Source organism: Plectropomus leopardus, chromosome 4 (assembly GCF_008729295.1).
Source record: "Plectropomus leopardus isolate mb chromosome 4, YSFRI_Pleo_2.0, whole genome shotgun sequence".
Classification (NCBI taxonomy): Eukaryota; Metazoa; Chordata; class Actinopteri; order Perciformes; family Serranidae; genus Plectropomus; species Plectropomus leopardus.
Window position 1 is genome coordinate 10801709 of NC_056466.1, and position 27636 is coordinate 10829344.

Here is a 27636-nt window from a genome sequence, read left to right on the forward strand (position 1 = left end):
TGTTTGTGCTTTGTGTTTCTTGCACCCTGTGTCAGCACACGAGTTTGTTTGATTGACCGTATGTGCATGTGTGCATTCTTTCTTTATTGTTCTTTTTTTTTGCAGCAGTGAGTGTCACCACAATTATCTTTGGGGGTTAAAAAATGTGTGGAAACACACACACACACACACACACACACAGTCAAGCCTATATTGTAGTGTATGCGTAGCTGTCTAGTTCTCATTTCTAGCTCATTGTCTCCCAACTAGCACAATAGCAGAAGTGGTTCTTAGCTTGCAATGTGGAGGAAATGGGTGAACAGCCTCTCTAATTACACTTCACCCACTGACACTAATTTACATACAAACACAATCGCACTCCAATCCAAACCTTCATTATCTCCAGATTCCATTCTGTAGGGCATGATATTCGGGCTGTTATATTTCATTCAAGCTCTGTGTCTCAGCACCACTGCTTAGTCATTACACTAACTGAGAGACACAAATAGTTTCTCTGGCAAGAGTGTGAATTTATCAAACTAAGTAGAGGGTAAGTAAAAGGAACATGATACTAGTATGAAAATAGGTCCGTTCTCTGCGCTGTAAGTGCACTCTCTGTGTGTGTGCTCATGTGACTGTAGCCCACTATGCACCCCAACATCACCCTCCGAGACAGCCCAACTGTGTGTCTGCCTTTCATTTTCTTCACACTTTGGACTTGTGGTGGCTCCCTTCAAACACACACACACAGGCACACTCACACACAGTCTCTCTCTCTCTCTCTCTCACACACACACACACACACACACACTAAAATAAGCCCTATTGTGAGGCCATTACAATGTGAATGAGGGGCCCACCAGCTCCATTGAGATGTGTGTGAGTGAGTGTGTGTCAGTGCAAATAGGTTAGGGAGATTGATGAACTAGTAGGAAGGGAGAAGGGAACACCTAATCAAGTTAAAAACACTGTGTGATTGACATACTGTGCTTGGCTGATTGACAGGCTACAGAAGTGGGCCTAATGGGGCTGGTTCACACGTGGGTGAACATGCATGAATGGGTGTATTCTGAATAGTGAATAACAGAAATGTCTTTTCATGCACATGATTGATACCATTCTTGATTATGTGATTTTTTTTAACATCCGTTAAGTGTCTCTTCCCCTTCTTTTTCTCCTTGAGTACTACAACTTGTGCAAGGAGCGAGGGAGAAATCAGCAAGGCGCGCCATTTACTTGCACTGGTGCGTATCCGTGCGTGACATCCCTCATCCGACTAACACCAACTAACGGGCCGTGAGCTTTTACCGGGGCCCGTGATCGCTGATGCCCGAGAAAAAGGCTGTTTGTGTCAATCAAATCGAGCCCACTCCCCTCTTTTCCTCCCTACCTCTCTCTCTCCCTCCCTCTCTCTCTTTCTCTCTCTCTCTCTCTCGGTCGCCTCCACTTGTGTAGGCGCTCTTAAACCAGAGCATTTACGCACGGCAGTCAGTCGTTAACGGGCAGCCCCGATATCGGTGCTTCTCCGTCTCTTCGCGTAGTTAATCTCCACCTTAAAAAGAGCCGAGATTAAGAGAGAAGTGAGCATAGCGGGAGAGAGGAGAGAAGACCGCGGGGGAGACGAGGGGAAGAGAAAGAGAAGAATGATGAAAGGGGGGAGGAGGAGAGCCGATCATTCCGGCTGCCCGCATCTGCTGCTCTAGTGGAGGGGAAAGAGAGAGGGAGTGTGTGAGATGGCACAACGCTTCAGCATCCAAAACATACGGGAGTGGTGCGCCACCGAGACCGGAGCCCCGGACCCACCCGAAGCAGCATCGCACTCAGCGGTCTCCCGTCACGCCTTTTCCCCGCACGGCAGCGCCTCAGCCACGGTGAGAGGTAAGTAGGCGAGTCGGGGCTTGTTCTTCAGAGAAACTTCAGCGACAGGAAGCGGGATGGGAAACTCTTAGGGATCGTATGTTGTTAGTTTGAGTTAATCTGTCAATTAGGCATGTTTATGCTTCAGGTTGCTTTTTTTTCAGTTGAGATTTAACCACAAAATAGAACCGTAGACTAGATTTACTATTATTTAAGTTTTTTTCCTCCATTTTTGAATGTTTATCCTAAAGTTAACCCACTTTTGATTTAATTCAGTGCAATCAAAATTGCATGATTTCCTCGTGGCTTTCATATTCCACTTTTTGATAACTGGTTTAAATACAGGAAAAAAACACACTTTTGATTTTAAAGTTGAGTGCATTTTTGTTTCAAAATTTGAATTTTAAAACTTAACTCACGCAGCATTTTATAAGATGCATGGAAAACAACTCCTAAGCCAACGTGTAAGTTTAGTGTTCTTCATACAGCATGATTTAGATCACCACTGGGAGTTTTAGCTATTAAAAGGACAGGAGGAAAACTTCCACGTGAAGTCTCTTGTGTTCATCCAATGCAGGCGCCCTCATGTGGCTTCTAATAGTGAAACACATGCATACCTCCAGTAACAGGTTAGCACTCACCTTTAGCTGTGACATGTCATATTTTATGTTCTTACTCATTATGAATCCCAAAACACTTTTGAATGAACCTCCTCCAAGACTGTGTGCTCCTCTTCTTGGAGACTCAACATTTTTTATGTGGAATAGAACTCACAGGCGATATCTAACAGAATTAGTCTAGTTATTGAAGTACCAATTAAGATGATACAGTTTTTATTTAACACAAAATGACTACTTTCTTCTCTATTTTGCAATTAGTTGGAATTTAACTCTTAAGAGTTTTTCATTTTCTGGAATCATATTTAAAGACTCCTTCCTCTATGACCTTCTCTTTGCATGTGTTCTCCAAAGGCAAAGAACAAGCAGAGAAGGATGGGGAACATGAGGGAAGACTATTGATATTCAAACAGACAGAAAGAGAGAAAGTGGGGGTGTAGAAAGACAGAGAGAGGGGGAGAGTGAGGCATAGAGAGAGAGAAAAGAGAGAGAAAGAGATGCTGTGGGATCTTTTCTTCTCCCTGGCTCCCGGCACATACATTAAGATGCTAATCCTGGTCTTTTTTGTCTCTTTCTATAATTCATTGCATTTTGTTCCTCTCTCTCTGCTCTGTCTCTCTTATTCTTGCACTTTTCTCTTGCTCTCCATTTCCTCTGTACTGTCACGGGCTCCCCCCAGATTAGTGCTCCTGGCGAAAGGATTCCAGCTCTAATTTTGTGGTATTTCAGATGATTAGGTTCAGAAATAGGACAGAAGTGCAGCGAGTTTGGCGCAATTAGAGGAATTCTCTGTAGAGCTTTATGGGACTGATTAGTTGAGCTTCCCATCCACCTCCCTGCACGGCCACATTAACGCACAACCAGCTGTTGTTTATTTGCGCGGATTGACTTTTTGTGTTGTGTTTGTGCTTTTAACTGTGATGTCACTTTGTGTGTGTGTGAGCCAGAGGTTGGATAAGCCCTAAGGATGCGAGTTGTTTTCAATCAGCTCTGTAGTTACCAGCTGTGCCCTCACATTCCCCAGGGTGGCACAACCTAGGTACGCGCACGCCCGCGAGCACATTCGCAGAGAACTAATGCACGCTATTCAACCTTGCCCGACAAATTCACTCTTTCTTCTTTTCTCCTTGTCCCATTTCTCTGCAGGCATTAATCATCACTCCCTCAGTCTCTGCATGTGATTCCTCCGTGAAGATTGGAAGAACCTTGACAACGTTTCCCTCAATGAAGACCTTTGTTCCCCAACATCCAGCACATCTCCCTTCTCCACCTGCCATGGTGACATGACACACCCCTGAGTGGCTTTGCTCCTTTCTCGCACACACAGACAATCTCTTGGGCTCCTCGAACCCCTAGACTCTCTAACTAGAAATAAGACATCTCCTCCTACACACAACACCTCCCCACTTCACAATGACAGTGGCCGTGCGTTTCCGCCGCCACTTACGCAGGCTCCTGCTCCTGCTGGCTTCCTGCTGTCTCCTCTCCCTCCTTCTCTCTGCTTATTTTCTATTTACAAACTCTTCCCCATCCATGCAGCTTGGACAATCCCCAGAACCTGCCTGCTCCCAGCCGCTCTCCCCTTACCATCAACTTCCATACCCATACCCCCCTAACCCTCCTCACACACATGTGCACACTGACCCGGTCGTGCTGGTGCTGGTGGAGTCCCAGTACTCCCAGCTGGGTCAGGACATTGTGGCTATATTGGAGTCAGCACACTTCCAGTTTCGTATGGAGATTGCCTCAGGCAAGGGTGACCTCCCGCCGCTGACAGAGAAAGGCCGCGGACGATATTCGCTCATCATTTATGAGAACCTATTAAAGTATGCACATGCAGACACATGGAACAGACAGCTGTTGCATCAATACTGCACAGAGTACAGAGTGGGCATCATAGGCTTCTACCGCTCCACTGAGAACTCCCCACCTCTCCTCAAACTCAGAGGCCTCCCGCTGGTGCTCAGAACCAACCAGGTGCTATGGGACTGCTGTGTGGTGTCTAGCTCCCCTCTCCTCCACCTCACCAAGCCTGGCACAGATCGAGGGGCTTTACCCGGGGAAGACTGGACATCCTTTTCATCTAATCACTCCACCTATCAAGCTGTGCTGCATGCACGGGCCAAGGATGGTGCAGGGGCAGGTAGTGGAGATAATCCAGGGCCTGGCTTTAGTTTGGGCCTCCAAGCGACTGTGGTGCAGGACATGGGACTCTATGACGGGGTGAGGAGGGTACTTTTTGGCCAGGGACTGGGCTACTGGCTCCACAGACTCATCTTGGTGGACGCCATCTCCTATCTCACTGACAGGAAGCTTACTTTGGGCCTGGACCGGCACATACTGGTGGATATAGACGACATTTTTGTGGGGAAGGAAGGGACACGGATGAACGCCAAGGATGTGAAGGTATTGAGGGTGATGGGTGTGTGATAATGTGATTAGAGACTGTTATAGAGAGGGTGAATTCATGTTAACTCAGTTATGTCGGATTAGTTTTTAGGGATTCACGATAATATCGGCAGATCGTTGGTATCGGCAGATATTGGCTTTAAAATGAAATATCGTAATTGGCCAACATGCAGATTTCTGTCAGTATCACAAGCCGATATATATATTTTTTTATTGACAGAGTTTACATGTACAAAACATACACCCTAAGTTAGTGTATTTTTCTTGTTTTGCACAATGAATGAATATTACAAACATTGAAACGCATTGTATTTGGGTGGGCCATAAGAGTATGAATAATATGATGTTAATTCCACTACAGAAGAGACTTGATGAGCACTAATGGGGAAAAAATGGATGTATTGTTATCAGCCAAATGAGCTTTTATATATCGGCATATCAGACATCTGAAAAAAAAATCCAATATTGTGCATACCTATCAGTTTTCTAAATCTGTTATCAACTTCAAAAAAATACTAATTGATGGCAGTGCAGACACCTCAGCAAAATATTTTATTTGGAGTGTATTTTTGAGGATTTTAGCTTGGACGCGGGAGCACCGAAAGAATATTTGGGAAAGCCCATGCTTGTGTGAGTCTGTGCATGTTGTGTACCAAGTGCATATGTGTTGGGGGTACAGCGTGAGGGTATTTATCTCAAATGGAGGTTTAGCCAGAAGTAAAGAGGCCATTTAAGGGAACAAAGCGGTGGACTGAAAGAGAGAAAGCGAGGTAGTGAATGAGCCAGTGAAAAGATGAATGGCACTTATTCCTCTTTTCCCACGTTCCTCCTCTTAGGGAAACTAAAGGAGAGTCAGCCATGCAGCCCGCCTCTCAAGACAGCCATTGTTTCAACACACACGCTTGCATGAGCAAACACACACACACACACACACACACACACACACACTCACATATACACATACACATACATATACATGCACCTCCACAGATATATTTTTACATGCATTTGAACCCTAATTTCTGTAGGAATTTAATGTTTTTTTAAAGAGAGGCAGAAAAAAAAACCTTACCTTGGTTTGCTGGGGTGTGCATAAAATGCTTCTGCAACAGGAATTTTGTTTGAAATCGGTGGTCACATCCTCCCACTGCGTCCTCACTCAAGACTATTCAAGTGAAACAAATTGTCTTTGGTGGGTTTTCATATGTGGGAGTGGGTGTATGTGCGGGACTTTAAGACAGGTGAGATTGATGCCGCCCTGCACTGATGTGCATGAGCTTATCACGTCTGCCCGTCTCTCTGCAGCCACAGGATATACATGACAGGGAAGTGTGTGTGTGTGTGTGTGTGTGTGTGTGTGTGTGTGTGTGTGTGTGTGTGTGTTCATGTATGTGTGTTTGAGTGTGGGTGTTTTCTGAATCACTACTTTAGATTAGAATGTCACTTCCCGTCAATGGTTGACACCTGTCCCGTCAGGCAGTGGAGAAAAAAAACGAGCCACCTGTCTGTGGCTGAAACGTGGGGAGGAGATGAGAGGAATGGGGAGGCTGAGAAAACAGGAGGGCAGTGGGTGGTGAAGTGGAGAGGAATTCCACACTTGAATATAAAAAAGATGCTTGAATCCAAAAAGGATAAAAGAGTGCATATTCACACAGAGAGAGATAGAGAAAGAGCGAGTGCACACATGGTCGTGCACGTACACATTCACAAAATGAGCACACAAGCGCTCTCTAGTTGGAGTTTTCATTTTAAGTCTGCCTGACTCTTCAGCTTTGTAGCATAAATATACATGAGGATGAACCAGTGCCATAACAGAAGGACAGGGAGATGGGGATGGAGAAAAAGGTGGAGAGAGGGAGATTCAGAGATAGAGACAGAGAGAGAGAAGGGAGGTGGCAGAGAAATAGAGAGAGTGATGCCATTTGAAACACACTTCTTCAACATTTCTCTCCTTCAGGATAGTTGGCAATCACAGAGAGGGAGACTGGAGGAAAAGGAGGGAGGGGAAGGTGGAGTATGGCGCCTTGGGGAAGAGCTAGCAGCTAACTTTGCGATTTCAGAGAAACAAAATGCTGAAGGGAGATGGAGAAGCAGAGGAGGGCGAGCAGGAATGTGGTGATTTGTAGCAGCCCTCCCCTCGGAGATGGAGAGCCTCAGGTAGAGTTGTCAGATTATAGTTTGAATAAGGCTTATTTTAAGTGTCAAGGGTGTAAATCATGTATGTTCCTAATCATATGCAGCAACTAATTTATTTCACTGTCATCTTAATCTTTGTCACGATGCAGGGATTTTTTTTTATAAGTGAATCCTGTCAGTTACTTTTCAGACGGACTCCTAAATGCTAGTTTCCCCTTTAAGCAAAGTGTCATTGAAAAGCTTTTGAAAGGATGAGTCATATTAGATGACCATGTGTCAAATATATATCGAGCATTGGGTAAAATTGACAACTGAAAAGATGTTTCTTCATTTTGTTAAAAAATGATAAATGCATGTGGAATCCAGGGAATTTTTTAATCATAAAAGCAAAATGTTTGCACCGCGGAAAGTGCAGGTGACATTGGGTTTGATCGGTCGGCCACGATGCTTAGATAAATCTTCAATGACGTCATCTTTACTTCATGAAAGCATCGAAGAATATTTCACTCTTAATATTCTCGCCCTGCAAATATGATTCTCTCATAAGCAAATCTGTTACAAGACACAGAGCACAAACGGGTGAATAATTATGAAGGAGACACAAATTACATGAAAATGTAAATCCTCTCTCATCCCTGGTGCTTCAAAAACAGCTTAGGTCTAACACTCTATCAAAGTATGTAACAGGATGTGTTAGTGACCAATTAGTCGGACAAGTCATTTGCAGTGCCAGTGTTGGAAATCCTCTCTTACCTCTGAAAAGCCAGCATTCAATCTCCTGTTCTCCCTGAGAGAGGAAGAGAGAGGAGGGCAGTCTGGTCACCAGACAAAAATGTTGACATTGTACGTTTCTGCAAACATTGAATACACCACATTTGTACATTTATTATGCATCATATAATTTCTAAAGTGGTACATGTAAACATGTATATGAGATGACTTTGGCATTTGGACATGGAGGGAATGGTGGACTGTGTGATGTCTTTGCCGAACCACTGTTTGAAACCAACTACAAAACTGTTTTTTAAGCAAAAAATTGGCAACATTTCCAGCAACGTTTGTGCCACCAGTACTGGGTGCTTTTTAGTTGGGGCTGGAGGCATTTCTAGCGGCAACTGTGTCACCAACACAGGTTGTTTTTTAAGCAACTTATCAGAAGTAATGACTGCAATGACTGTGACACAAAAACTGGATGTTTTTTAGCCAAAGTAGCAGTGGCATTACTAGCTGGGTGCTCTTCAGCAAGACATCAGCAGCATTTGTAGTGGAAACTGTGCCACAAAAACCACGCATTTTTAGCAAGAAATCAAGGGTAATTCTAGCTGCAATCTTTCCACCGAAACTTTGTTTTCTAGTGATTAATTGGCGGCATTTCCAGCGGTTGTTGTGCTACCAAACTGGGTGTTTTTAATGAGACATTTGCAGCATTTCAAGCAGCCACTGTGTGACCAAAATTGGCTGTTCTTTAGTGAGACATAAGAATTTTTAGGCCAATTGTTTCACCGAAACTTTGTCGGGTTTTTTTGTGAGACGTTGGTAGCAATTGTAGCAGCAATTGTGCTAACGAGACTGGATGTTTTTTAGAGAAACATCAGAGGAGCTCCCAGCAGTAATTGTGCCACCACAACTGGATGTTTATTTGCAAGACATCAGGGACATTTTCAGCAATTATTGTGTCACCGAAACTGGGTGTTGTGTTAAGTGAGCGAGCGGCTGCATTTCCTCAGCAAGTGTGCTTCTAAAAGCAGGACATACATATACATATATTTTACAACACAACACGATCTTTTCCTTACCACAAGTGTTTTTTGTTCCTAAACACAACCACAAGTTAACCACAGTGATGTTAAAATGTAAAGTTTAAGATATATACCAAATAACAATGCACAAATGTTGCATATTTATGGTGTGCAGGATGTACAATGCCAACATTTAGTCTGGCTATTGTGTTGAAGAGTAAGACAAAGAGAGAGAGAGGCCAATTAAAATACCTCCCTCCTTCTCTCTGCACTCTTCATTAGTCTCACCCCACGAGTTCATCTGGTGACAAACAATACCTACACCCCCTCCTGTCTGCACACACACTCACACACACAGCTGTATTTCCTCTATTAAAATGATTCACAGGGAGGCACCCCACAGATGACATTTCTCAAAATGAGGGATGATGCCAGTCAAAAACTCCCATCAATGATCCGCACGTGCCGGTGCTTGTGTTTTTTAATTCACGCCTGCAGGTTTTCTCTTCTTCTCTGCCTCGGAGTGGTCGTTAGGGAGGTGTCCGATTCCCATCTTCAGATCCCTCTTTATCACCTCCTCCTTTCTCCCCTTCCTTCTCCTCCTCCTCTTCCACTCACCTTCTTCCTCTCCCCCTCCTCGTTTGAGTCATTGATCACTATCTGCAGCCTATTTGTATTCCTCCCTAAACCTCTCTCTCAACCCCTCCCCACTCTTTCCCTCCCCAAGGTGCTTTCTGAGTCTAAGTTGAGGGGCCACACATGTGAACACAAATACTGTATATGAACTCACAAGTCAAGACACACTCTCTTTAACTGAAGACTAGATAGTTTCAGATTTTCATGAATCTAAAGCAAGATAGTGGCTCAGTGATATGCACTTCACATTTCTGTGAAGCGTCGCTGTATGCAAATTCTTACCCAGTGTTTGTGTGGGTGTAAGTTAGTTAGATTGTCCAGTGACGGACTGTCATCATGTCAGAGGAAATCCCCTGCATTATGCACATTTTCTATTCCTACAGACAGCCCCTTGTACTCCTGAAACAGAATAATTGGCTAAATAAGATGAAAATACAAGTTTCCAACAACACAGTTTGGCAGTTGTTGTACTTTCATTACTTTATTCATCTGGCAAGTCAAATAATTACAACTTTCATGTGGCCTAATAATCCATAAAGTGGCAGTTTGCCTTTAGGACTGAATAGAAAACCTGTTTTAACATTGTAGCCAGCTAGATAGCGTTGCACTAAGGAATGAATGATTAAGAAGAATGAATAAGGTCTCATTTATATTCAACATTTATATGTTTATGGACATGGACGGAGCCCTCTGTCTCTACTATGCCTTCACTTCTTCCCTATTTGTGCATGTTTTCTGAAAGCTTACGGATACAGACTTAATTGAGCAGTACCACAGAAAATTGTCTTGCCAGTCTAGCATAGTTCAACTTAGGTATGACTGTAGGAGATGAGGAAGATATTTTAAAAATGTCTGAACTGAATAAATATAGTGAAAAGAATTCTCTGTCAACATGTCACAATTTATTTAATGGCCTCACAGACCACCACGGTTGACAGTGTTGCCTCTTTTAAAGAGTGACCAAACCCCTTTTTTCAGTTGAAAAGCAATACGTATTGTTATTTAGTAGTGTTGTTGATTGATTCAGGTCCAACTCTTGACTTTGGAGTGTAAAACATAAAATTCTACATGTTGTGTTATAAATATGCAGTGACTGCCCTCTAAAGGTGTAAACATGGCTGTTGCCATTGAATTTTGCTGTTGGCTGATCCTGGTAGCAGGAGCCTGCTTTCATCACCAACTGAGCCCCCGGTTGCCGCCCTGTTGCTGCTCTCTCACCAACCGACTACTTTGTGTGTTTGCTTGGGGAAGGGAGGTGCTGTGAATTGAGAGGTGGCACGATTGGGTGACTAAGTGTGTCTTAGTCCCCCCTTCTAGCCCTTCCTATTTTAGAGACTCTTTTTACATTACAGGGAGGAGACACTCCAACCAAAAGTGGTGGGGGGGGTTTAGTTGCTATTTAAAAGGTAAATTATTACGACCTCCTCCATTGTAGCATCAGTTGATGTTGTGTCTTGTAGTACCATCTATTGGCTGTATTCTTGTTACTATAAAGGATGCACAAAAGTATTTGGGCAGTGACACTGACAATGTTTGAAATGGACACATCTATTTTAGTACATAAAAGGAGTATAATGAGGTAACGATGTTTGAAATGAAAAGTATACATGTCTGGGCTGAAGTGTTTTTTCAAGTCCTCGTGATTTCTCTGGTCTGGCAGTGGCATGAGATTGAAGCTGAACAAAAGAGGGAATTTTACTAAGTGTTCAATAATCAGACTTCAATGAAGGTTTTTGGTGCAGCAGTATTTAATTTATTGTGCAGTCCTACTTAGAGTTAATCTTTAGACTAATTAAATATGATGCATATAATGCCTCTGAAGTCAATGGAACTGAGCTCGTTCCATATCAGTTTATTACTTTGCCAAATGCTATTACATAAGTAATGAATAAAAGACATAAACAGTTGAGAAAAGATTAGAAAACTACTGGAGGCAGACAAGGAAATGTGAGAATCTTCTTTTGTTCTTTGTTGCACGAGGCACACAATTTTATTTCTTTTTCCAAAGCTGTCAGGTGACATTCATTTAACACATGGTGGCAAAGGTCGGCACCCTTGCTAAGGAACTGTAGGTGCTCGATCTTAATGGCTTTTAAAGTGACGAAGTTGCAGGTAGGAGAGGCAGAAAAGGAGAGGGCATATAAGAAGGCAGATGGGAACAGGATATTGCTTCCAGCATGATTTGTCCTGACATCTGCTCTTATTCACCCCCTGATCTGGACAAGTGAAATGATCACAGTCAGCCCTGCAGGGTAGAAGAACTTTTACAGTTACACTATTAGAAAGAAAAAGGGCATTTTTATGTATACGTGGCTGTCATTCTTAACGTATGCAAAACAAAAGACATGGAAGTGTAAATATAATGAATACTTTAAAGAAGGCACCTGTCAACATGGAAATTATCTTAATAACTTTTTTTGTTTAATTTTTTTTTTTTTTTTGTCAGTGCTCTTGTTTTTACTCCAAATTAACTTGGAGAATGTGGCAGTGTGCCATGCATTTTCTTCCACGAAATGAGGCAGGTTTTGCGGTCACAGCAATCACTGAAACTCAAAAATCCTTGAGGGGCTGCCAAGTAGAATTTAGTGTAAGTATAGCGATGCCAAAGCAATCACAAGTACCTTGGATCCGTAAATGCAAGTGAATAGATGATTTTGTAAAATGCTCCGATATAAAAAAGCTACGCTGAAGCTGACAAGCGAGACTGGAAGTGAGACAGAGAAGGAAAGAGTAAGCAAAAGAAAGACTGGCATTAACTGGTAAAGTGCTCTTCCTGCTCATCAAATAGAGATGACTGACCCAGTTAAATGTGCTGGTCTGGTGTTCACATTACATGCACAGATACACACATACACATAAACACATGTGCTTGCGTAGATCAATCAAGAACTTTGACCTGCTTTTGCACAAGAATTAAATGGTGTGAATGTGTTTTTTCTTCTTCTAAACACACCTTCAAATCTGTTTGCACATAAAATCCCACTCACAAATAAGTTCCTTTATAATTACTTTCATTTTAGATCTCCCAGCCAGGCTTAAGGCTGTGAAAAAGAAAAGAGAGGAAACAGTGCAAAGGCGAGAATGACAGAATGGGGATATGGTGGGGAGGTGGTTGGTGTAAAGGGTTTGTGAAAGGCAGTGAATGCCAGCTGTCCAGATGCCTGTCTCCCATCTGTTTGAACCCCAACATCTAGCTGGCACCTCTTCTAGTGCTTACCACGCACACATGCGAGGACACACACAAACACACACAACCACTGTCGCTCTCACGAACACAGAAACAAACTGGCATTGCTTCTGACACTAGCAGTGTTAGGCAGCTGTGGGATTGGGCACAGAAAGGAGGGCTATCGCTAACCGCTAATCCATTTGTGTGTTTACCTTCATCACTCGGATTGTCAAGATCTCTCACATGCTACATAGTCCCACCTCCTGCTAATCCAAATCCACCCTTCTTTCTTATAAAGTATCTCTTATGGCCCATTTTAAAACCATCTCCAGCTTTGAGCTAAGTATCCAGTAGACAGATTGGCTCCGAATTGCTCAAAGCTCTCCATTCCTCCCCGATCTGCTGCCGTTACCCTCAGAAACTCAGCAGGAGGGAACTTCATTTGTTCCTCAGAGCCAGAGGTAGGGTTTTGTCATATGCTCAGTGCGAGTGTTTCCGCTCCAAGAAGTGCACTCCTTTTTATTGCTGTGCATAGTTTGTACACAGCTCTGCCTCCTCATGATCAACAGTAGTCCTCCCATTGCTCTCTATTCTTGACAGTAAGGTTTCTGAAAATGACACACAACACTCATTTTGCAGAAAATAAGCTCTGGTTCTTAAACCAGCTCTGTTTAGGACTCTTGGAACCTTGGCGCTGTCTAGTGAACCAGCATGTTTTTCTATCATTTCTTATCAGAATCATTGTACTGAAGGATGTGTTTTTAATGCAGGGCGTTGCACAATGCACAGTAAGCAATAGAAGCAAAGTGGCAGATTGTAATGATTACCTGCAAGCTTTAATTCTGTTATTACAGATAGTTGCTTTTATTAAAAGAAAGCAAGTATAGACCAACTATTAATGAAACAACTGCACAAGCTTTGTTATCTGATGATATCAAACTAAATGTCTTTATTTTTGCCTTCTCCATCTTATCTTTTCATCTTGTAGAGTATGACACATCTAGTGATGTCACAGTCTTGCACTTCAGGTTAAGGAAAACCTGCTATTTTTTAAATTTCATCTAAGACCCAATTTTTCGTGTTCAAAACCAATGCATTTTTGTCAAAATTCCCTGAACAGTTCAAAATTAGGTGTGGGGACTAGAATGGAACTAGTTCCATTTTAGTGGAAAAAGTGATATTTGTTGCAGATTTGCAAAAAATGCATTGCAGGTGCTGATAGCACTATTAACTATGCATTACTTGAATTCACTATCTGCCCTGTCCTAATGTCCAATTTGGAGAATAACAAATGATATTACAGCATAAATGTGCCCAAAAAAATATGCTGCAAAGTGTGTTTGTCAATATTTTGCATGTGATTGCAATTATCAACATGGCAAAGTAAAGATGCTGCCTTTGTGCCAAGAACAAAGTTTGCAAAATAATGGCACAAAGAGAAAAAAAAAACTTTTCCTGAAATTTTCAGCATGCAAGCTACAGATCCTGAACAATGAGGTTGCAGGAGCATTCCTCAAAACGTCAGGGAAAGAATTTAAATTTGACAGAGAGAAATTATGTTTAATATCTAAGTCTGTCAGTGTGCTTCAGGTACCACAGACTTTACATCTCAATATTCTAATAATTCCACTATAACCACATGTGGCCATTACTGGTTATATTGTGAATTGGATTGTTGTTGCAATGAGGCTCATCTGCAGAAAAGGGCCAGTTTTGCACCAAATGTATTACCTAAATTAAATATGTGCAAATAGCACAGGAGCACTGAGAAAATAACTTGGCATTTAGAGATGTATTTCTCTCTTTGCAGGTACTCTGAGAATTAGATAGATAGATAGATAAAACTTTATTGATCCCACATTGGGGAAATTACACTTTTTGTATTATTTTTTGCAGGTTTAGTGGCTACAAAAGCAGGGCAATCCTTTTGTAAATTCACCCATTAGCACTTACGTGCTACAATATGCTTAGATGCATGCTTGCTTCTGCATGGTGATATGGTAGGAGGGTGTTGTTGAGTAGAAAGAAGATATACTTTCAACACCAAATTGATCACAAGAAGGTCTGTGGATTATATTGAGTGATGATTTCTTGAAAAAGACATCGCTGTTGAGTTTTTCAATTGTACTTCTTAGAGTTTAAGAACCATAGGCCAAGTGCCACATAGTTCAATTCCAGATATCTCTCTCTATGAGCGATGTCTCCAACACTCAACATCTCACACTAAAACAATCTAGAGTGATTAATAGCACTTCAGGTAAGCGGAAAATGTGTGTTTTTGATTTTTAGGTTAACTTTACCTTTAAGTTTAAAATATTTTGAAAATTAAAAGATGGAAAACAATTTGTTAAATGAAGTCACTATTTGTCCCCAGAGGATCATGATACAACAAAAATCAAACAGGATTTGAAAAGGTAAATTAATTCAATTGTAGAGAAGAAAAATGTTACTTTGAAATTTTACAATAGGTTACTTGTCAGTTGTGTCTCTTGTCTCCCTATCATTATACTTGTCAGTCAAACTGAAATGAAACCAGTAAACTGTGAAGTTTATCTTTTAAATGTGGCCTGTTACATCTTTGAAATGGTTTTGAAAACCACTTTTCAGAGATTTGAAACTCGCTTCAGAAAGCTAATCCATCACAGTGAGCAATTTGTTGCCTCTGAAAGTTTCATAATCACTGCTGCGGTTGGAAACAGAGGGTGTTTTGAAAACTCTCCTTGTATTGTTTGTGTGTTCTCTGTAAGATTTGGCTGCTGAACAACAACTCCTTTAATGTGAGAATTGGCCAAGTTCACATTGCCCCTTTTTAATGTTTGCTTTTTTGGTGTTCTGGGTTTGTCAGCAAGGAGAGCTTTAAAGTGGTTCTCTGCTCACAATGGCATTACTGCGCATTGAAAACAAAACTTTCCCAAGAAAGATATAAGGGTGACAAAATGTTCGCTGTGATAGTAAAAATGCTAAAACATGCAGAAGCACCTGTAGGGTCATCTGTGGCTCTGAGTTTCACTGACGCATCACAAAAACTGGTCATTTGCGTAGCTCTTCTGTTTCGGCTATGGATGTTAGGTAGCAGAATACAAATGAGGTGTTTAAACGAATATACTGCACACTTGGACACACACCTCTGCAGACTTTCACAGATACCAACACACACGTTAATAATGCATTTCGGCAGGGAGTGTATATTGAGTTACAATGCAAAGCACTCAGCTACAAACTTAATTTAATTCTTAAGTCTTTGTATCCACATGTTTGCCTGTGTGTGTGTGTGTGTGTGTGTGTGTGTGTGTGTGTGTGTAGATGTGTGTAAGATGTAGAGGATGTCGTAACAGAGGAGACAGGGGATCAGATTAGGGAGCTGTGCACATCTGTCAGCATGCAGCCATCTTCAACACCATTAGATTAGAGCTAATGAAGACACTGTGTGCATTTGTTTGTGTATTTGTTAGCTTGGGACACACATACAGACACACAAAGGCAGTGGTGGAAGAAAACTGTGAACCAAAAGAATCATTTCATGAGTCAGTTCACTAGTTTCAGGTGAACAACACTTAAAAGAAGTTAGTGTTAATGACAAGTTTTGCTGATGCTAAGATTACATCAACAGGCCTTTCACTGCTTGAGGTGCGTCTTATTGTAGTAAACTGATAACCCCTAAATAAGTGACATATGTTATAAGTATCTCCTATTACATTTTGTGCATAGCAATACAAGTATAGAAGCAGCAGATTATTTCCTGTGTATGTTGCATCACAGATCAGTTTTCCTGAACTGAACTTTTTTTTGATTGTCTGTCTGTATTATGCATATTGTTTATTTTTAACATACATCATACATACTTGCTAGGCTTCTTATTTTGACAAATTCATAGTTTGCTTTTGGCTGATGCTCATCCAGTGTTGTGTTAGCTCTTTGGTTGTTTTTAATGCATATTTTCTAATGCAGGACGAGGCTGTTTAACAGAGAGTGAAGACTCTGTCATTATAGCTTTATATCTTGAATGATTATCTAAACCAGGGGTCATTTTCTCGGCCAAGGACCCATTCGCTGAAAGAGAGACGGAGCAGGGACCCTCTATTACACATATATTGTGTAAAATAGCACTGCATATTAAACTGGGTGGATGGAGGTTGTCAGGCAGAAGGCTATATCGGCCTCAAGCTGCTGTCCTGACCTGTAATTGCCTTCAGGTAAATTAGGGAGGAAACTCTGTGTTCACAAAGATAAGTTGTTGCAAAGGGTGAAATATGTTGGATTTGTTTTATTGTGTATTTTCAGTCATATATTAATTTCTGGAAGAAAAAAATAAATAAAATGATTAAATAAAATAATTTGGCGACCACCCTGCAATAACTCTTAGGATCTCCTAGGGGTCTTGGACCCCCTGTTGAAGACAGGTAATGCAGTTTAGTTCCTTTATGAATCACTCGGAGAACCTGATATGGAGAGGGCAGAAAAGAGTAATGGCATGGAGTGCCAGAGTGCAAGAAAAAGTCATGGTGCACCAAATAGTAAAATGAAGTGCCGGTACAGTGTACTGGTGAGTATTGGCCCACTTACTGTGACTAAACACAGGAGAAGAGAGAGAGAGAGAGACTGCCTGGAAATGATTCCTTGCTCTGACATTAGCTGCTCAGGTCTCGTAAATCAGGCAGTGTTCCTGGGGATCGATTAAAAGCAGCATGGCAAAGATTGGTAATAGAGATGTGGCACGTAGCCCGACAGAAAGACCCAGCGGACGGAGATATACGGGGAATTATAAGTTTCATAAATAAACAAAATATTAGTGCTGGAGCAAACGGTGAGAAGTGCAAGGATAGCAAGAAGACGGGGTTTGAGAGTGTAAGAGAAAGAGCAAGGGGAGAGCGTTATAGAAAGAGAGAGAGCGATCTTTCCTCCATGCTGCTTCAGCCTTCCTTTCAAATTAGAACAGCCCCGTCTCCTGAGAATGTGACATTTTCACGGAGCAAGCGAGGGAGAGATGGAGGTTGAGAGAAGGGTGTGGGGGGAGGTGGAAGACAAATGGGGAAGGGGGGCAGAGAGGCGACTGCAGGTTCTCAGAAGCGTAAGATGGAAGAATAGAGGGGGAATCAGAATGAAAGGAGGCAGTGAGAAGGAGAGGGAGAGAGAGCCGGGACGCAGGGCTTCACTTGGTAGCGTTAGGGATGGATGGAGAGAATGATGAGAAGGGAGGAGTGTGTGCGGGGGTTATTAGTCCACCCTCCAGAGGCTACTAATGCACTGACCTTCATTAACTCGCATTACTGTCGGTGTGTGTGACTGCGTGTGCGAGTGTGCAACTCTCTTTAGTTAACACTCATTACAGAGTCTTTGTTTAAAGGCCAGTAAACTAATGAAGTCATTAAATAAGTGGAGAAAATCCTGATTCAAGCATTGAAACCAGAGACTGAGGTAACTTTAAGGACAGGAACAGCCACTCGAACACTTAGTACACGAAGAGAAACTGGACGGAAATAATCAACGCACCCTGTAGCATGTTGGCAACTACCATCATCAAGCCATAGGTTAAGCACTGATGAGTACACGCAGCATTCATGATAGTTCTCTGAGGAACCAGAGTTCACTTACATGTACAGCAGAGACATAAGACTGAATCAGACAAATCAGCTGTTTATCTGTGCAAGTGCAGGCTGGGAATACATGAACTTGATACACTGATTCTCTCACTAATGTTCTTTTCTTTCTATCTGTCTGTCCATCTTTCTGTCTCCAGGCTCTCCTTGATACTCAGAAACAGCTGCGCTCTCAGATCTCCAACTTTACCTTCAACCTCGGCTTCTCTGGGAAATTCTACCACACAGGTGAGCTCTGTTTATGGTGCTTTCCATCCACACATGCATACCACTGCCAGACATACACAGAAGCTGTGACAAATATAAATATGATGACTATGAAAGGTCTAAACAAATTAATGTGTTTTTTTTTATCATTTAGACTGATGGTTTGTTTGAATAATTCATACATACCTAATTCACTGATGAGAATTCAATTCTCAAAATGAGGTTCTTTTATAGGTTATAGACTTCATAAAATCCATAGAATGAAAAATAAGGAAGGTGTCAGGAGAGATCAAGGGGTCACAGGCTTACACAACAGGCCTTTCCTTATCTTAAAGAGAAAAACAAACAATAATGGACAAAAAAAGGAAAACATAATGTAGAAAAATACAGCAAAAGAAATGACAATGAGAAGCACACAAATAAGTAGAAAATCAAACCAATCAGTAGACAACGATCCAATAAAAACAGAAAATTACGTGAAAAGCAATACGGAGAAAAGAACAAGAAATATATATATGTCAAGACATAATGGGACACAATTAATTAAATGCTTCAATACTTTTCTTTAAATTTCCTAAGGATAAAGAGCACCTCATAAGTAGTATTTTGGTGTTCCATATCTGTATGCCACAATATCTAACTGGCCATGTTTTGCCATCTTACATGTCTGCAAAGAAAAGGTAGAAATTATGCTATTTAGATTTGTGCATTTCAGTCAATTCATTGCTTGTATTAACAGTCACAAAATCAATTTAAAAGACATATACTAGTGAATAAACTTGGTCAGATGCAGAATGGAATCTTGTGTGCTTGCTTTAGCTTGAGAGAAAAATATCTCATACTATCTGTAGATTTTGCGCTATGTACTGTAATAATATTTATGCAGGCATATATGTGATGTGGTGACACACCGCTGTGAATTGAGCTCTGTTGTGCTTCCAAGGTGCTTTATTGATTTTTTAGTTAAACTGTGTAAATCAGCAGCAAAAGAACACAGGAGATCCACTGGAGAGGAAAACAGAGGTGGGACTAAACATACCGTAAATATAATTAGAGGACATTTGATACAGAACAGAACATATTAAGATAGCTTCTATTATTGCTGTTGCCTGACTTTTTTATCACCATGGTATCAGACTGCCACCTCATTTTGCAATGTGACCTTAAAGCAACCCAGTTGCTTAGTGATACTCTGACCTTAAACCAGTGAGAAGATGTGTATAACAACACTTTCGAATGTGTTCTGAATCTGCATGAAGTGTGCAATTATACATATTATTCCTTGTCCTTTTGTCCTTGTGTGTGTGGTTGTGTGTGCAGGCACGGTGGAGGAGGATGAGGGAGACGATTTACTACTGAAGTACGTGGATGAGTTCTGGTGGTTCCCCCACATGTGGAGCCACATGCAGCCTCACCTCTTCCACAACGAGTCCTCACTGCTGGAGCAGATGGTCCTCAACAAGGAGTTCGCTCTGGTGAGATGGATGCACACAAGCATGCACACACATTTCTTGCAGCTGTCTGTTCCGTTGTTGCTTTCTTCTTCTTGTGTGTTCTTTTTATCATGCTTGCTTCGCATGGTTGCATTTTCTTCAAGGACGTCTTTTGCTGTTCGTGATTGTTATTTCTTTGCCGAAGCAGACGTGACATTTGCTGGTCAAAGCGCTGGAACTGTGCGAACACAAAAAATACACTTTGTGTCACATACTATGCTACATGTTTTAATGGAAACACTATTGCTGCCATCGTTTGAAATGTTTTGTGTGACATTCCTACACCAGAGGACGTAGACTCTGTAAACTGGGTTACGTGTCCTGCATCTTACATTTTGTTAGATTTTGGTTTAAAGGTATTCTATGCAGGATTGTCAGTAACTGTAAGTACACTCACCAACGAAAGTGAAAGTAAAAGCCAACCCCCGCCCCCCAAAAGATCAGCAAAATTCCTGTTGTTTTTGTGTGTGGTTTTGTTTTGTTTTTTTAAACCTCGTATGTGTGTGTGTGTGTGTGTGTGTGTGTGTGTGTCCCTTTTGTCATTCTGTGTCCCCTCTCTGTGGGTTTGAACACAGCGCAGGATGGAACTGGAATGGAATTATGAGTTCTGTTTCTCTTTGAGTTGTGGGTTGGATAATTAATCTTTCGATCCGGTTAGTGCATTTTAGATTGATGGCGCAATGAATGGTTAAGTTTCATTTTCAGTGCACCTGACGTTCTGCTGCTCCTTGTGTGCCTAGAGTATGCTTTGCACTTCAAGACTGTGGTGCAATTAATATCAGAACGGTAGATGTATTCCAACAGTGCTCCTAAAAAATGGTCAGCTCCAGAAATATAAAATTAATACATGGCGGTACACATGGGCTGCCACAGATAAATAAACATGTGGGAAACCCTGAGCTAGTTGGTTACTGCGTCACAACATCACCTCGTGTGTGTATGTGTGTGTGTGTGTGTGTGTGTGTGTGTGTGTAGAGAAGGTGAGATGGGGTAGGGGCAAATTGAGAATGGAAGAAGTAGAAAATGATGTGAGAGCTACATTATTTACATAATATTATCGTGTGTATTTAATCATCACCGTTATCATCAGTATTGGTATATTGTGACACCCTTATGAAAGCTTTTGTGGCTGTTTTGCAGATGTGTGCAATATAAACATGTCCTTGTTATGTTGATCCAAAACATTCAGGGTATAATTACACTTCCTGCAGAACATATTTGTTAATGCTAATTGCTTGCATATGAACATATTTTTAAGTGGCAGGGTTGGGAAATTCATTCTGTCAGCAGAGACAATAAGAATGCTTTAACAATATTTACCATCATGTACTCATTCTCTAAAACCAAATATCCCTGTTGAGGAGTGATGTACCTATTTTGATGGGCACACCTGAGCCCTCTTTAATGTTTCCTGTTTAATCTGAAGTCCACAAGGTCAAGCGCTTTTGTTGCCTCGCTCTGCCTTGTTTTCCTGTGTTTTGTTAGTACGTGTGCGAGTGTGTTGAAATGATTTGTATAAGCGTGCCGGAGTTCCTTGTCACACATACAATACAGTGAGGGGGGGGCTGGTTCATGTTGAAGGTGAATGCAATCATAAAGTGTGATCCCTCACCTCTATTGTACACACATACACACACATATACATACTCCACTCCCTCATCCCCTGACCGCTGATGCTTAGCTTTGACAGTGTGTGTAGGTGTGTGTCAGAGCGAAGGACAACACCATCAGTCTGCAAGATGCAGCCAGCAACCATCCACCCTCACACTCCCACATGCTCACACAAACTATTTTTTTTTCTCATTTCCAACCTGAAGGCCAGCGTCGTAACAAACACAGCACAAACCGCACGCTTCTTCTACAAGGTCAGCCTGGTGGGCTCTGTGTTTATGTCCCACCATGTCCTTTGTCAGAGCTTTAAACATACCATAACTTCTATTTATGTACATAACCCTCACATACATGTCCGTTTCTCTTTCATCTCCAGGAGCACAACATCCCAGTGGACATGGGCTACGCTGTGGCCCCTCACCACTCAGGCGTCTACCCAGTTCACCTGCAGCTGTACAAGGCTTGGAGACGTGTGTGGAACATCCAGGTCACAAGCACTGAGGAATACCCCCACCTCAAACCTGCACGCTACCGCAAGGGCTTCATCCACAACAACATCATGGTGAGGAGATGATGCTGTTAATCACATGTGAAAAGCCTGTGGGGGTGCACACACACACATGCAAATGTGCTTCTCCACACATGCACATCCTTCAATGCCCTTTGATCAATTGACATGTTTCTGCACAGACTTGAAAACTGCTGGTTGCAAAGTAGTCTGTCATATTTATTTATAGTTAAACATGTTAACAGAACTTGTCCTCACTCCATTATATGCACAGTAATCTTTATCATAATCAGCATAGTCAGACTAACTTGTTTTACTGAAGTTGCTAACACTAAGGACAAGCTAATTTTATTGGTCATTTAGTTGGAACAACTTCACAAAATTAAGTAAATACAGCTACATTTTAAGTAAATGTAACAATTAGATATAACTTTTTTATTGCAGTCAATTTCCTACATTTAAAAAAAAAAGATAAACTTGTTAGATTGTACAGTGCATCTTCATTATTACCAACTGGGTATTCATTATTAAACAGCTTTTATTTTATTTTATTTTTTTGTTTAGCTGAATGCCAAAAAAAATCTAATTTCAAAATATATTATGCAAACAATCATCCACATTACTTTTTAATATTTTTCTTGACTGTTAAAAAAAAAATCTCCTTTTTTAATGCTTTTTGGGGCTAGATTAGCTAATACTTTGACAGCTGGTGGTCGTAGGTATCCCCAGATAGGTGTGTGTGTGTTGTCTGACAGAGGTGAGTCAGATTAGCCAGATAAATGTCATGAATTTCACAACAATTCCTGTAAGTTACCATATGCTTTTCTTACAGTTACACAAACTCTCAAAGCATGTTGGTGGAAAAAACAGCTTATTTCGTCTGACTAAAATTAAAACCATAAATTGTAAATTGTCAGAATAACTAAATCAACACTTTAATGCAGAATAATTTAGTCACAAGAAAAGTCTGTTTGGATTCTTTTATCTCACTTTGGTAAACAGTTTTTATCTGCCGTCTCTTCGCTCAAATAAGTGTTTGCTGAATAGTAAATTGTGTGCTGATTGTTTCTTGCGGTCTTAAACAGAAAATCAATGATGCTGTGTGTGGTGTGTAACCTCTGCGCGTGTGCAAGCGTATGTGTGTGCGTGCGTACAATATATATTCTTTGACCTCGTCTCACCACAGCTCTATGTTGATTCAATATTTAATGGTTTCCCAAGGAGGCTGAAGGGGTTAGCTTTTCTGTGTGTAGGAGTCTGTGTGCATTTGTATGTTTGTATATGTGCAAGATGTGTACCATAGAGTAAGGATCTAGTAATGAGAGCGTTTTACACTTTCATGCCCCGATAAATAATTCATCAGTCACTGTTTGAGACAGCAGTAGAATAAAACTCCTGTCGCCCATTCCACCTAGGCAAGTTTGTCCCTCCCTCTGTCTCTCATCCTCCTCCTCCTCCTCCTCCCCTTCATTCACTTGTCAGTCAGGCTCTTTGTCAGTGTGCACAACTGCTCCCTTATTGACAAAAGAACCAATCACATCTGACACCAAAATTACCAGTCCATGTTGTTCTGCCGTATTCGGCTCTTGAGCAAACAATTTGAACCGACAGCAATGTCAATTTCCTAATCAGTCCTACGAGTCTGCTTTTATTTCTTGACATCTTGTCACAGCGTCATAAAAGACAGCCACTTAATGCTACAGCCTTTCAATACAATAACAAGGCGACACTTTGACAGGCTATAATGTGCTATTATACATTATCAATAGTGAGGTATTGAAAAGCATCAGTGAATCACTGAGTTAGATAACAAGCCATTGAACGAAAATACATATTCAACACAATGCATCACAAAGAAAGACAGAAAACAGGAGAAGCAAACTGGCAGAAAATTTAAAAAAAATCTTATTTTTGTTTTGTACAAGATGAAAACAAGCTTTTTGAAGAGAAACTGAGGAGGAAGTAGAGGCTGAAATCAAATTAAATCCCCAGCAAAAATTACTCTCAAGCTTACCATCGACCCCAATGATGGATGCAGCACTTCTCTGAACATTGCTTTTAAAACTTTTGTTCTTATTGTCTTTCAAACAAAACTCCAGACAGTAGTTTTTATTGGCCGGAATAAACTTTTTGTTGATAATTTTGTCCGTGCACAAAAACACACTGGTAGGGAAGTGAGGACACATGCAAGAATTATAACCTACAGAGTGAGATTCAGCGTTGCAATGTTTAGTAAGGAGATCATGTGTAACACCGTTCGGTACAGTCGACTATTATTTATTTCTCTGAGGAAAATATTATGATAAAATGACCTCTAGGAAGCACAGCTGGATCTCAGGTCTATGAATTAGAATTAGCTACCACTGGTGGTCCCAGAGGAATCTAGTATAATGTATTTTCATTCACTCTCAACTCCAACAGTGTCCCTCAAAACAACAGCAGATGGAGTTACATTTCTCCATTTGTGTGTTTTCTTGTCTGTCACAGTCTGTCTAATGTGTCCTGATGCCTTCAGGACTTTTGGGGAAAAAAAAATACTAAGTTTCTGTAAATGACTCATTTAAGTTGCCTAGATTAGTTTGCATGTCTGTTTTCACTTGTTCGATTTATATTTGAGAATATTGTGTTGTCTTGATTTTGGGTGTCTGTTTACTGTGTTTTTCCCCCTTCCTGTGTTCCTGTGCTGCCCTTCCCTCATTTGCCAGCCTACTCACACCTGCCCTGCAGCAGCCTCATTAGTTCTCCCCAGCCAATCAGCTCCCTGCCTGTTCTCCTACCTAATCACCTTAATTCACCTCACCTGGGCTTCTCCGCCTCTTTCTCCAACTGCACTTGATCCCCTCGTCAGACTAGTTTGTATTTAAGTGCTGGTGTTCAGTTCAGTTTTTCTTGGATGCTAGGTTTTGTTGTGGGATAATTAGATTGTGTTTTTCCTGATCAAACCTTGTATAGCGTTCTGTTTGAGTTCCTGTTGCCTGCAGTCTCCTGCGTTTGGGTCCACCTGCCCAACAACAAAACACTTGAAAGTGTCAAGCATCCTCATTTTTTTGTGTGTGTGAGTAAACTTCAACACTAAGTTTTAAGCAAGGGTGACCCAAAAGTGCACGGACCCCCCCCCCCAACACACACACACACACACACAAAATTCTCTACAATTCTATAAGAACAAAGCAAACACCATTTACTGATGAAGATCGTGTGATTGAAAGCTACATAACAGCAACTCGAAGGACCTTGAGGTGACATTGCTCTGTCAAATTCCTTTTACCAAACATTGCAAATACTCAGTATTAGTGGCCATTGTTAAATATAATAAGACAGTGGAGCAATGTGAAAGCAGTGGGAAATAGTGAAGGACTCTATAACACTGCATGCTGCACTGACTAAACAGCGAAGGCATAAGAGAAAACAAACTTGAAACTCAGCTCATGGATGCCAAACATTTTTCCGTGAGGCAGTGTGTTTTGTGGTTTGTGTTTGTACCTGCATGCAGGATTTAAATTTTAAATAATTTCACCATAAACCGACTGAAGAGCTTTTGGATTCCGATAATCCAGCCAGCCCCCTGACCTCTCGTAAAGTTACCGCGGCACATCACTCACAACCTTCCCACTTTTTCTCACCTTTCACATTTCTTCACTTCCAATTTTTCTTGCAATTTCCGTCTATTAATCTCTTTCCCCTCTGCCCCTTGCTCCATCTTTGTTTGCTCCGAGGAGGACAGGAAGTTTCTCTTAAGGCTGTAAAATTGGTGTTTGTGTGTCTCTGTCAGCAGATTGAGAGCCACCCACTGGACCCACAGTATCAGAACAAATCAGACTGAGATATGGGTTTGTGCTCTGTGTGTGTGTGTGTGTGTGTGTGTGTGTGTGTGTGTGTGTGTGTGTGTGTGTGTGTGTGTGTGTGTGTGTGTGTGCGCACACACACTCACAAACATGCATACTTGTGTGTGTGTGTGTGTGTGTGTATTTCTTTTTAAAATGTACTATATCAGTTTGAGCTATAGCTCTGTGGATAATTGGTTTGGTGAAATAGTGCTGAGTGTCTGTGGCTCTGGTGGCCTTCTCTCTCTCTCTCTCTCTCTCTCTCTCTCTCTCTCTCTCGTGTGTGTGTGAGAGAGTGTGAACCAGTCTGCAGTGTTTTATAGAGATAAACCAATATCTGCTCTTCCAGCCTTTACTCTCTATTTCACATTGAGAAGTGCTCCACAAGGAGTTCACAATAAAGACCTTCTTCCTCTCTTCTCTTCATTGAAGTCATTTAATGACCAAATGAAAGGGAGATTCATTCATCTGCTGATAAACACTTGATCCAGCACTCTTAGCCTTTTTTGCTTGTTTTGTGAACATTATTTAAGTTTATTGAATATTTACACCTGTCAAAATATATTGTCAAATCTTTGACATGTTAATATTGCAGTTGAAGTAATGTTTTGACACTCCCTGGTAATTCTGATATGGGAATATAAAGCAAAAAGATATTTAATGTTGTGTCAATATCTCATTGTGGATGAATAAATTCTTGCAGTCTCTTTTAAAACCTCGTTCAACTACTGATTTTTAGATTTACCAGTAGCAATCGAGAGAATCTGAAAAATTGACATGTGCTGCCGGCTTTCAATGATGAAGGCACGAGTATGTAACTCGGTGGTGTTTTGTGGCCAAGGGTGCACAGTGCACCTGCTCAAGGTGGGATTTAAAGTAATCCATTATTATCTCCTTCCGCTTTGGTAAACAACGAGTCACCAAAATACCAAACAGGTGTAGGTGAGGGGATAAAACTGAACAGTGCCCCAGGAACACTTAACTTCACCAGTGCAATTCATGCACTTGCAGGAAAATGAAGTGTCTCTACAGCTGTAGTGAAGTCATCTCAGCTGGACAGCTCCTCAGGACTCATGGCTCTAACACAGCAGCAAATGGTGTGTCCTTGGAGAATCCTAATTTGACTCTTATAAACCTTTTTCACAGCAGACATCTTGACTTGTCATTACAGGGAAGGCACAGCTGGAACTAATAAAATTTAATGATGGCTCCTTTCTAAAGCTGAGCAAAGCTGAGCAACTTGACTTGATTTCTTTCAAAAACATGGGAAGGAGGCAATGAGCCCCCCAAAAAAGAAGCAAAAAAGGAAATGAAAATTACTTAAATTTAAAAAACAAAACAAGAAAACAAATCAAACTCACAACCAAATAAGACCTGAAAAAATGCTTAATAATAATGATAATTTGGTATAATAGACTTAAGTATATCATTATGACAATTATAAATATAGGACATTTTTCTCGAACTTAAAAAAAATAATAACAGTCAAATCTACTTATTTCTTTCAGTCTGTGAAACATTTCTTGATGAGTTGCTCATTGCCTTTTCAAATGTTTTTAAAAGAAACCAAACCAATGTGCTTAGGGCTCAAAGGTTCAAATACTTGTGAAGCAGTCTGAATGTAGCAGAAGAAAACTGATATAGATCCAGGTTTCGGAGGGTTCAAGAAGTATTTCAGGGCTGGAAAGACTGTCATTTCATATAACTAGGCTGTCCATGCAGTAGAAAGATGAAAGAAATTAGTGTTATATAACCAGAGAAAAACAAGAAAAATGGCTGTGGTGTTTGCTTTAGCTCAAGAGTAAGGAAGCCTACAACTACCAGAATGCACTGCAAAGCACCGTAAACACTCCT

The 27636-nt window shown here is 41.2% G+C and overlaps 1 protein-coding gene across 4 annotated transcripts in view; it reads left to right on the forward strand.

Annotated features, from left to right (window-relative positions):
• Window positions 1-1457: 1457 nt before the first annotated feature.
• The window catches only part of ndst3 (N-deacetylase/N-sulfotransferase (heparan glucosaminyl) 3), a 53242-nt gene continuing 27063 nt past the window's right edge, over window positions 1458-27636 (forward strand). For 2 of the 4 annotated variants that reach the window (XM_042485505.1, XM_042485502.1), the window contains exons 1-5: window positions 1458-1857; window positions 3600-4859; window positions 18280-18367; window positions 19667-19821; window positions 21827-22012. In XM_042485505.1, the coding sequence (XP_042341439.1) occupies window positions 3867-4859; window positions 18280-18367; window positions 19667-19821; window positions 21827-22012 (1422 nt within the window). In that variant the 5' untranslated portion in view covers window positions 1458-1857; window positions 3600-3866. Of the gene's footprint in view, window positions 1858-3406; window positions 3493-3599; window positions 4860-18279; window positions 18368-19666; window positions 19822-21826; window positions 22013-27636 lie in introns of those variants that run through there. The other 2 variants (XM_042485504.1, XM_042485503.1) reach the window with 2 other exon arrangements.